General features: G+C 44.2%; 1 protein-coding gene across 2 annotated transcripts in view; it reads right to left on the bottom strand.

Annotated features, from left to right (window-relative positions):
• Window positions 1–300: 300 nt before the first annotated feature.
• Window positions 301–10,849, bottom strand: part of ADAM23 (ADAM metallopeptidase domain 23) — a 200,127-nt gene continuing 189,578 nt past the window's right edge. Inside the window, exon 24 of one of the 2 annotated variants that reach the window (XM_073306571.1) lies at window positions 301–762. In XM_073306571.1, coding sequence (XP_073162672.1) covers window positions 721–762 — 42 coding nt within the window. In that variant the 3' untranslated portion in view covers window positions 301–720. The remainder of the gene's footprint in view (window positions 763–10,849) is intronic. The other variant, XM_073306562.1, reaches the window with a different exon arrangement.

The following is a 10,849-nucleotide window of genomic DNA, read 5'->3' as shown; positions in this document are numbered from 1 at the left end:
CCGGAGCCACATATGGCTCTTCAGAAGTTAATGTGCGGATCCTTGTCTAGGCACCGACTCTGGGGTTGGAGCTACAGGCACCAACTTTCCAGTGTGCCAGGGGGTGCTCACTGCTCAACCCCTGGCTCTGCCCCCACTCCATCCCTTCCCGCCTCCTCCCTTAAGCTTGTCATGCCCTCACTCCTCTCCCTCCCCCCCAGAGCATCCTGCACACGGCTGATCGGAAGTTGCAGGGAGGGACAGGGAGGTGCTAATTGGCAGGGCTGCCAGTGGGCGGAAGGTGCTGGGGGGGAGCTGATGGGGGGCTGCTGATGTATTACTGTGGCTCTCTGGCAATGTACATTGATAAATTCTGGCTCCTTCTCAGGCTCAGGTTGGCCATCCCTGGTCTATTGCATTTCTGGATGGCTTCCTACCACTCCTCTTTTCCCAAAGAGGAAAGTGAAGACATTAAACAATAGAAATCAAAAGTAAATCCCAGACCTGAGGAGTATCCAGAGTCCTTTTTTCCTCAGCAGGTCTGGAAGTCCTCAGAAGGTCTGGGAGTCTTAATAGCAAGATCCCAGACAACAGTGTTTCCTCAGAAGTACTAACAGTGTGAGTCTATTCACTTCCACTGGCTGCTTCCTATTGAGCTGGTCTGGTCTCCTCTTGGGCTCCTCCTGCAGCCCATACATACTTTGCAGGTGTGGTGGGACTGCTTGAGCCCAAAGTAGCTCCTTAACCCTTACCTTTCCAGTACAGGGCGTGTACTGCATGTATCTGCAAAACAAATTCACAAGCATGCCTAATGTATATAAACACACACTTTGTAAGCAGTTTGGGGTGGGAACTGTCACATATTTCATTGTGTGTACAGCACCTAGCATAATGGGACCCTGACCTCCTTTTATGTACTACTGCAACATAAATAATATCTAATTTTCAAGCTGCTTCCTCATGTTAATATGATGGGTGGGATGCATATTTAATGCTGTACTGAAATTGGTAGATATTAGCTAGTTAGGCATTTTAAAATACAGTAATATACCTCAAGAAAATGAAAGCTGAATAATTGTAGGAAATAATAAACTAATAGCCCAGCTGCAGAAGTCTGCCTGAACACTCCCAGCTGCAGTGTGCCACTTCCCAAAACCCAACAGGACCAGCTGCAATATGGGGGCCTAACCGTATCATGTTTCTAGAGTCAGAGAAAATTTCAAAGCAGCCTCCAGTGCTCAAACAGTGCACATCAGTTTCTGTCATTAATGCTGAAGGGGAAATGGTTGTGTCCCTGTTCTTCTTATCCTCAGCCCCCTCTGCTGGAATCCTCATGCTGTGAAGTAGCCTTACATGGTCCTGCACTATGGCATTCGCTTGCTGATCCCTGCCTTTGAGACCACTCCTGTTGGTGGCTGTGGCTAGTACATCTAGGGGTATAGCAGCGCGAGCTGGTACCTCCTCCGCCTCTGGACAGTCTGCTCTGAGCTGCCTCTTTTGACCCCTGACTTTGTTGCTGCCTCTTTCTTGCAACTTAGAAAATTCCTCCAGAGACACTGCTTTTTACTGTTACATTTAGTTTTCAGGTGGAAAATGTTGCTGTTAATGATACTTTATCACTCTGCCTTGACCTGGGGTGGGAATTATTATGCAATCCCTCGTAGATGACCCCTGCATCGTGTGAGAGTAGAGTTTTAAATGAATGTAAAGTTCACAAACAGGACAAGACTGACAGTCACTGGGGTCAGAGGCCTCGGGCTCTTCTATTTATTCTCTGCATAGGTGCCACTTGTGCAGCAACCATAGACATTTCACTCCTGGCTGCACCTCTGATCAAGCCACTTGCCATTGTGCCTCCACCTTGTTCTGATTGGACTCACTGAAGAGGATGGTCCATTCTTCATTCCTATTGAGCTCTTGGCCTCCTTGCTGAGGCTGCCGGATGGAATGATGGGTTGAGATGATGGACAGTCCAGTAGGAACTAGGCTGAAGCAACTGGCTCAGAACACACACACCACCAAAAAGCCTGTTGTTGTTTCCTCTATTGTAGCACTGATGGGCCCTGTTGTGCTGGGCACAGTACAGTAAAGTGACTATCTCTACCCTGGAGAACTTATTTTCTCAGCCCATCTGTTGTTTGTGACTTTTCTTCACTCACCACCTGCCTTGGGTGGATTTTAGGCACTAACCAGGTTCTGATATCCCACTATGAATCTTCAGAGCCATCCAGCTTTCCCTTTTTTGATGGTAATATTGTAGGATACCATTTTTAAGGCTCTTCTACCCCATTACTTAAAGCAGTGGTTCTCAAGGGCATGAGTATGGGTTCTCCTGGGGGTATGCAGGGGTCTTCCAGAGGGTACATCAACTCATCTAGAGATTTGCCTAGTTTTAAACAGACTACCTAAAGAGCACTAGCAAAGTCAGTAGAAACTAAAATGTCATACACACAATGACTTGTTTATACTGCTCTACATACTCTACATACCTAATGAAGAGAGGGAAGAGCATCTTCGCAAGCAGGCTGGCTAACCTAGTGAAGAGGGCTTTAAACTAGGTTCACCGGGGGAAAGAGACCAAAGCCCTGAGGTAAGTGGGGACATGGGATACCGGGAGGAAGTATGAGCAGGAGAGCATGAGAAGGGAGGGCTCCTGCCTCATACTAAGAAAGCAGGACAAACAACAATTTATCTCAAGTGCCTATACACAAATGCAAGAAGCCTGGGAAACAAGCAGGGAGAACTGGAAGTCCTGGCACAGTCAAGGAATTATGATGCGATTGGAATAACAGAGACTTGGTGGGATAACTCACATGACTGAAGTACTGTCATGGATGGATATAAACTGTTCAGGAAGGACAGGCAGGACAGAAAAGGTGGGGGAGTTGCATTGTATGTAAGAGAGCAGTATGACTGCTCAGAGCTCTGGTATGAAACTGCAGAAAAACTTGAGAGTCTCTGCATTAAGTTTAGAAGTGTGAGCAACAAGGGTGATGTCATGGTTGGAGCCTGCTACAGACCACCAGACCAGGGGGATGAGGTGGCCGAGGCTTTCTTCCGGCAACTAATGGAAGTTACTAGATCACAGGCCCTGGTTCTCATGGGAGAGCAATACAGCGGTGCACAGACAATCCAGGAAGTTTTTGGAAAGTCTAGGAGACAATTTCCTGGTGCAAGTGCTGGAGGAACCAACTAGGGGCAGAGCTATTCTTGACCTGCTGCTCACAAACCGGGAAGAATTAGCAGGGGAAGCAAAAGTGGATGGAAACGTGGGAGGCAGTGACCATGAGATGGTCAAGTTCAGGATCCTGACACAAGGAAGTAAGGAGAGCAGCAGAATATGGACCCTGGAGTTCAGAAAAGTAGACTTTGACTCCCTCAGGGAACTGATGGGCAGGATCCCCTGGGAGAATAACATGAGGGGGAAAGGAGTCCAGGAGAGCTGGCTGTATTTTAAAGAATCCTTATTGAGGTTACAGGGACAAATCATCCCGATGTGTAGAAAGAATAGTAAACATGGCAGGCGACCAGCTTGGCTTAACAGTGAAATCCTTGCTGATCTTAAACACAAAAAAGAAGCTTACAAGAAGTGGAAGATTGGACAAATGACCAGGGAAGAGTATAAAAATATTGTTCGGGCAGGCAGGAGTGAAATCAGGAAGGCCAAATCCCACCTGGAGTTGCAGCTAGCAAGAGATGTGAAGAGTAACAAGAAGGGGTTCTTCAGGTATGTTAGCAACAAGAAGAAAGTCAAGGAAAGTGTGGGCCCCTTACTGAATGAGGGAGGCAACCTCGTGACAGAGGATGTGGAAAAAGCTAATGTACTCAATGCTTTTTTTGCCTCTGTCTTCACGAACAAGGTCAGCTCCCAGACTACTGCACCGGGCAGCACGGCATGGGGAGGAGGTGACTAGCCCTCTGTGCAGAAAGAAGTGGTTTGGGACTATTTAAAAAAGCTAGACGAGCACAAGTCCATGGGGCCGGATGCTCTGCATCCGAGAGTGCTGAAGGAGTTGGCGGATGTGATTGCAGAACCATTGGCCATTATCTTTGAAAACTCATAGCGATCGGGGGAGGTCCCGGACGACTGGAAAAAGGCTAATGTAGTGCCCATCTTTAAAAAAGGAAAGAAGGAGGATCCTGGGAACTACATGCCAGTCAGCCTCACCTCAGTCCCTGGAAAAATCATGGAGCAGGTCCTCAAGGAATCAATTCTGAAGCACTTAGAGGAGAGGAAAGTGATCAGGAACAGACAGCATGGATTCACCAAGGGCAAGTCATGCCGACTAATCTAATTGCCTTCTATGACGAGATAACTGGCTCTGTGGATGAGGGGAAAGCGGTGGACGTGTTGTTCCTTGACTTTAGCAAAGCTTTTGACATGGTCTCCCGCAGTATTCTTGCCAGCAAGTTAAAGAAGTATGGGCTGGATGAATGGACTATAAGGTGGATAGAAAGCTGGCTAGATTGTTGGGCTCAACGGGTAGTGATCAATGGCTCCATGTCTAGTTGGCAGCCAGTATCAAGTGGAGTGTCCCAAGGGTCGGTCCTCGGGCCGGTTTTGTTCAATATCTTCATTAATGATCTGGAGGATGGCGTGATTTGCACCCTCAGCAAGTTTGCATATAACACTAAACTGGGAGGAGAGGTAGATATGCTGGAGGGTAGAGATAGGATACAGAGGGACCTAGACAAATTGGAGGACTGGGCCAAAAGAAATCTGATGAGGTTCAACAAGGACAAGTGCAGAGTCCCGCATTTAGGACGGAAGAATCCCATGCACCGCTACAGACTAGGGACCAAATGGCTAGACAGCAGTTCTGCAGAAAAGGATCTAGGGGTTACAGTGGATGAGAAGCTGGATATGAGTCAACCGTGTGCTATTGTTGCCAAGAAGGCCAATGGCATTTTGGGCTGTATAAGTAGGGGCATTGCCGGCAGATCGAGGGACGTGATCGTTCCCCTCTATTCGACATTGGTGAGGCCTCCTCTGGAGTACTGTGTCCAGTTTTGGGCCCCACACTACAAGAAGGATGCGGAAAAATTGGAAAACGTCCAGCGGAGGGTAACAAAAATGATTAGGGGACTGGAACACATGACTTATGAGGAGAGGCTGAGGGAACTGGGATTGTTTTGTCTGTGGAAGAGAAGAATGAGGGGGGATTTGATAGCTGCTTTCAACTACCTGAAAGGGGGTTCCAAAGGGGATGGAGCTAGACTGTTCTCAGTGGTAGCAGATGACAGAATGAGGAGTAATGGTCTCAAGTTGCAGTGGGGGAAGTTTAGGTTGGATATTGGGAAAAACTTGTTCACTAGGAGGGTGGTCAAACACTAGAATGCGTTACCTAAGGAGGTGGTGGAATCTCCTTCCTTAGAAGTTTTTAAGATCAGGCTTGACAAAGCCCTGGCTGGGATGATTTAGTTGGGGATTGGTCCTGCTTTGAGCAGGGGGTTGGACTAGATGACCTCCTGAGGTCCCTTCCAACCCTGATATTCTATAATTCTATGATTGAAATGTAAGTACAATATTTATATTCCAATTGATTTATTTTATAATTATATGGTAAAATAAGAAAGTAAGCAAGAGTGTGTTGTGACACTTCTTGTATTTTTATGTCTGATTTTTTAAGCAAGTAGTTTTTAAATGAGGTGAAATTTGGGAGTATGGAAGACAAATCAAACTCCTGAAAGGGGTACAGTAGTTTGGAAAGGCTGAGAGCCACTGACCTAAAGCACCTAAGTCACTTAAGAGTCTTAGTCCCAGTGGCATTCAATAGGACATAGGCACTTGAAAATGGGACATAACATTTTTAAGTTTTTAAGTCAGTCCAATTTTCTAAAATGCCTATATTCTATTGAAAGCCAATAGAGCTAGGCTCCCAAGAGACTTAGATGATTTTGGAAATTTTACCCATAAGTCCTATGATATCTAAGAGTTTAGTACAACACATCTGTTCACTTCAGATGCTGTTGTATTTTGTTTACAAATTTTTTTCCCACTACATGTGGAATATTGGAATTTTCCAGGCTTTTAGACTGGATCTAAGAAATATTGTGGTTTTGACTCATTAGAGTTTAAAAACTCAGGGATGAACATTCAGTGACTTTTTAAAAAAAATTTCTTGCCCGCCAATGCATTTAGTGGGAGTTCTTGGTGTGCAAGGAATGCAGGACCCTTCTCTATTTTGTGACCTCTGCTATGTAAAGCTGATAGTACTACTTCATTGGTCACTTGGTATCTGGCATCTACCGTTCCCTGTTTAACATCCACTTGCCATGAGCACAGTGTTTCTAAATTAGATTCTGTTTTCTACTTTTTATTTGTGCGAGAATTTGGATACAAATGTCCTGATTCTCATTGCCACTCTACATCTCTCTGACAGCTGAAAAGGGTCTCAGAGTGTAATTGACACCCATTTGAAAGCTCCCTCTATGCTCCAGAACAGAGTAAAATATAAAGTAGGGTAAATGAGAATCAGCCCCTATTTTCCCTTCCTGGCTCTCAGGTTTCAGTTTTTTGCTGCCACCTTCCCCATTCTGGAAGGGTGTGAGGAATTGTCAAGCAACCTTAACTCCTCTTCTACTCCTATAGCATTTGGATTTAGCACAAATTTGAGGAAATGTTTGCTCTGAATGTTACAATTAAATACTAACAAAATTATGTTAGGTTAGTAGTTAGAGAATTAAACTCTGGAATATAAATTATTTTGATAACTTAGTAGATTCAGGATATAAAAGTTTCATAACCTACTATGTCTCCTCAGTCTCTCATCTGTTACAAATACCTGATGCTCATTATCTACGTATCTCAAAAGTAATTTACAGAATATCTCCAGGAAAATTCTAAAAGTATCTTTGTAATGAGGGTGCTGACAATTAATTGCATGTGGCCTGAGGACAGGAGGCTCCAAATAGCTGAAATGAAGAATTTCTTATGGCGATTACAAGAAGAGCTTTTGTGATTAATTTTAATGAAGTCCAAGAGTATTTGTGTGGCATTTGTGCTTTCAGAAGAGCATTAATTTGCAGGTGGGTTGGGGAGCTACTGCGGAGGTGCTGCTTTAGCACTTTATGCCAGATCATAAAATCATTAGTTTTTTCTTTTCCTTCTTGCAATTGTCCATTATTTGCAGGCAATAATAGAGCCCACTTCATTGAGGCATTCTAAGAAGGCTGAGAGTCACCCCGCATGTGCCATTTGGTTGAAAGGACAGTTCTGAGTGAAGCACTTTGATGAGCATCAACTTAAAACTGAGGTGGAAAAACTCATTACTGAATAGCAGATATTTTCACTTATGCCCTTTTCTTCTATCATTTCACAACCAAACCTTCTGAGTGGGGGAGAGAGATTTTTTCCCTGTGTTTGAAGAAAAGTAGGATTAACCCTTGGTTTTCTCAAGTGCCTGTCAGGGATTGCTAGGCCCCCTGCACAGCTGGAAGTTAGGGTGCGTTTATTTCAGATCAGTATCATCAAAACTCCAGCACTACCTTCTTCCCTAAAAATACACCATCTTTACCAATTTAAAGCCCTCTTACCAGCTTAGTGGCTCCCTCTCCAGTTTTATAGTGTTCCTGCACTGTGGTGGCCAGGTCTACAGTATACTGAGCATAGAAGTGTTGTTCTAAACTAGCCCTAAAACAGGCTAGGAGTAACCAATTTAGGAAGAGAGATGGAGAGACTAGTTTGTTTTGTTGAGTATTCAAGAACGGCTGAGGTGTGGGTGGGCTGGGAGAACTGGGGGTGGGGATATTTATTATGGTCTCTCTAGAAGGGCTGGGTTTTGTGGGATCTACTGTCATTTTCCTATTATCTATTTTCATTTGGAGGATTTCCTCTCGGGCACTCTGTGATAATTCTCAAATAGTCAACCATAAAATTGACCAGACCCATAACCCCCTCCCCACTTCAACCATTAACGTTTGGATTTTGTTTGTAAGGGCCTAGAGCCTGGAATAGGCTGCTTCTTGTGTTGATTAATGAAAAATAGTGAAGTAAAGCTAAAGCAAAAGGACAGGAGGAAGACGATCAAATAGGTGTTTGCACTAGAGAGGGAGAAGGAATCATTTGCCACAGGTGTTAAAGAAGGGAAAATTGATACCCTTCTAACCTTGACCTGTAGGGGCAGCTTCATAAAGGAAGATACAGAACTGCTCAAACAACAAGAGCCCCCCCGCACCCTAGTATGCCAGCAGAGGCAGGGGAGAATGAATTACTCTGGCAGCAGTGACTTATACAGTCATGATCCTGCACATCAGACTCAATAATCCAGGCAACATCGTGAGGAGTCCTATCCCTAATACAAGAGAATCTCCGTAATACTCTATGTACAGATGTGGGGGGGGGGGCAGGTGAGCAGCCCTCCAGCTGTGCCATAATCTGCACTTCAAACTGCAAAAGGCCTAGTTCAAACATCTGCATGATCTATGTTGACGGGCCTCTCAAGCAGGTGGCGCTGGCTTATGGGCAGAGCTTGGAGGGAGTACCAGTACTCCCCACTCCCACTCCCTCTGTAATTTGAGTCTTATATAGCATCCATGTAGGGAGACAAGTTCAGCTCTCTGAAACTTTGCAAGTGAGCACAATCTGACATAGAAATTCAACACAGGTGCAGTTAACAGTGCAAGAAATGTTCTGGTAATTAACGTATTACAGAAATGCTTGGGTTTCTGTAGTTATGCCATGACCAAATGATGGTTGTGAACTGTACTGCCATGTAATTAAAAACAATGCAGCACACCAAACTATTCAAAATAAGCAATAATTAGTATTAGGGACACTTGTAGCACTAATTTTAAAATGTGCTTGAAAATTGTCTCAAGTGAATACCATCCTTCAAACCTGTTGAATAATGCATGCATGGCACCAGAGCTTCAGCTGCTGTAAATCAGCATTGATGCCTTGATGGAGGTACGTCTATTAAAACCAGCTCAGGCTCTGGTCTACATATTGGTTCATCAATGTGCTTTTAACACACTATTCATTACAACTGGCTAATGGAAGGAGGGCCTGCCTATTGGGATTGCAATAGCAGAGATTCACGGTCGTGCAGTGCCTACCAGTGCTTGCAAAGAGGCTTGGGGTTACTTTTATAATAGAGGTACTCTTGACTACTTAAAAGAGCAAGCATGTGTACTTTATTCACTGGGAGTAAATAGGTATTTGGTCAGAATATGCAATATTAGTTTGCCCCTAAACCTCCTCTTGAAAAATGACAAAAATAGGTATGTAAATAGTTCATTCCTTTTCTCCTCTTCACATATTTGAATCAAAGGGAGGGTGGAATAATATCTATAGAATATAAAATATATGCAAAGCTGTAGCGGAGGAGTAAATGTGTTATTTATTTTGAAATAATTAACTGATTTGTCACCTTTCCCTTTAGACTGTCAGAGTCCTAGTCCTGTGGTGCTATTACCTAGACTTGCTCCATTTTGAAGTTTACTCTTACAGATATTGTTAATGGCAATATAATTTACAGATAATAATACACGCTTGACTAAGACTTCAGCAGAATGAGAGTGCTGTTCCAAGAAGCATGAACTATTATAGTAGCTTCAAGCAGTCATTGAAAAGCTTCAGGAAATTAGGGTTTTTAAATCTTCCTGTGGTTAATGAGGAAGCCCTGAACTCAAGCGTCATAGCTGCTTCATTCTAGAGAATAAAGACAAATAATTCCCTTCTGTGTCTTTTATCCCAGAGAAGCAGTGTAGCCAGGGGAGTAGGGTGCCGCACGGGGATTCAGAAGATGTGGGTTCTATGCCCAGCAGTGCCATGGAACTGCTGTGTGACTTTGGACAAGTTGCTTTGCTTCTGTTTCTACTCTCACCCTTTGTCAGTCTTATCAATTTAGACTGGAAGCTCTTCAGGGCAGATTTAAAGCCAGTTTAACCAGCTCCATGGGGTTTCTTGTTTTGTGGCTCCTATATCACCCCCTTTCTGGCCCAAGGGTTTGGGGCATGGCTGGGGAGCTATATGATCTCCACTTTCCATAATGCCCACCAAGAACCATAGACAGCCTGAGTAAGATAGAAAAAGCTCCTTCTTGTGCCATCAACTCTGCCGCCCCTCAACCCAGACTTGCACTAAGCACAGTTCAGCCTATCAGCGATGCTGGCCGTAGATCTCTAATTATGCAATTTCACCTACAAATCAGGTAGTGAAATATTAATCTTATCACTTGTGCAAAAAAAATAATAATAATAATTGCAACTACAATGTTGTGACTGCAATTGATAGTGGGGATAGATGAGGCTCCTTTAAATATTTAGCAAATAGAAGCAGAGTTGCTAATGCCTTTAACATCTGACATGAAAAGCAAATTGGAATTTGCCTTGAACTTGCAGGGAGATCTGATCGTGGAGAAAGGACTTCAGTTGGTATGTTTGTCCAAGGACAGCTATTTTGAATATGTCTTGTTAAAAGGCAAATGCTCTTCGGGTTCACACAGAATCTGAGGCCATGTCTACATGGCAAGTTAGTGTGCAGCAAGCCAGGGTGTGAATCTACAGCACCAGCCAGGCGATGGGGCACTGTTACAGTGCAGTGAAAGTCCTGGGGTGCAGTTTAGCATGCTATGATTGCGAACAGCAGCATGCAAGCTGTGTTCTAGGACTTACTGGCAAACTTGTACACTGTAGATCCACCCTCAGACTTGCAGCACCATGACTCACCCTGTAGACAAGACCATAATCATCTAGTCCATTCACCTCCCAGTTTATATTATTCCTTTTTGTACATTTGCCAGGGTTTTGTCCAGTCTAACTCTACCAAATACTGGGGCTTCTCTTCCCTTGGGAGGCTATTCCATAGGTGGACTGATCTCACTGCCAAGAAGTTATCCTTCTACTTAGACTAATATTTCCCCCTTCC

The sequence above is a fragment of the Lepidochelys kempii genome, chromosome 11, assembly GCF_965140265.1.
Source record: "Lepidochelys kempii isolate rLepKem1 chromosome 11, rLepKem1.hap2, whole genome shotgun sequence".
NCBI lineage: Eukaryota > Metazoa > Chordata > Testudines > Cheloniidae > Lepidochelys > Lepidochelys kempii.
Note: the sequence above shows the minus strand (reverse complement) of the source record. Positions and strands in the feature narration are given on the sequence as shown.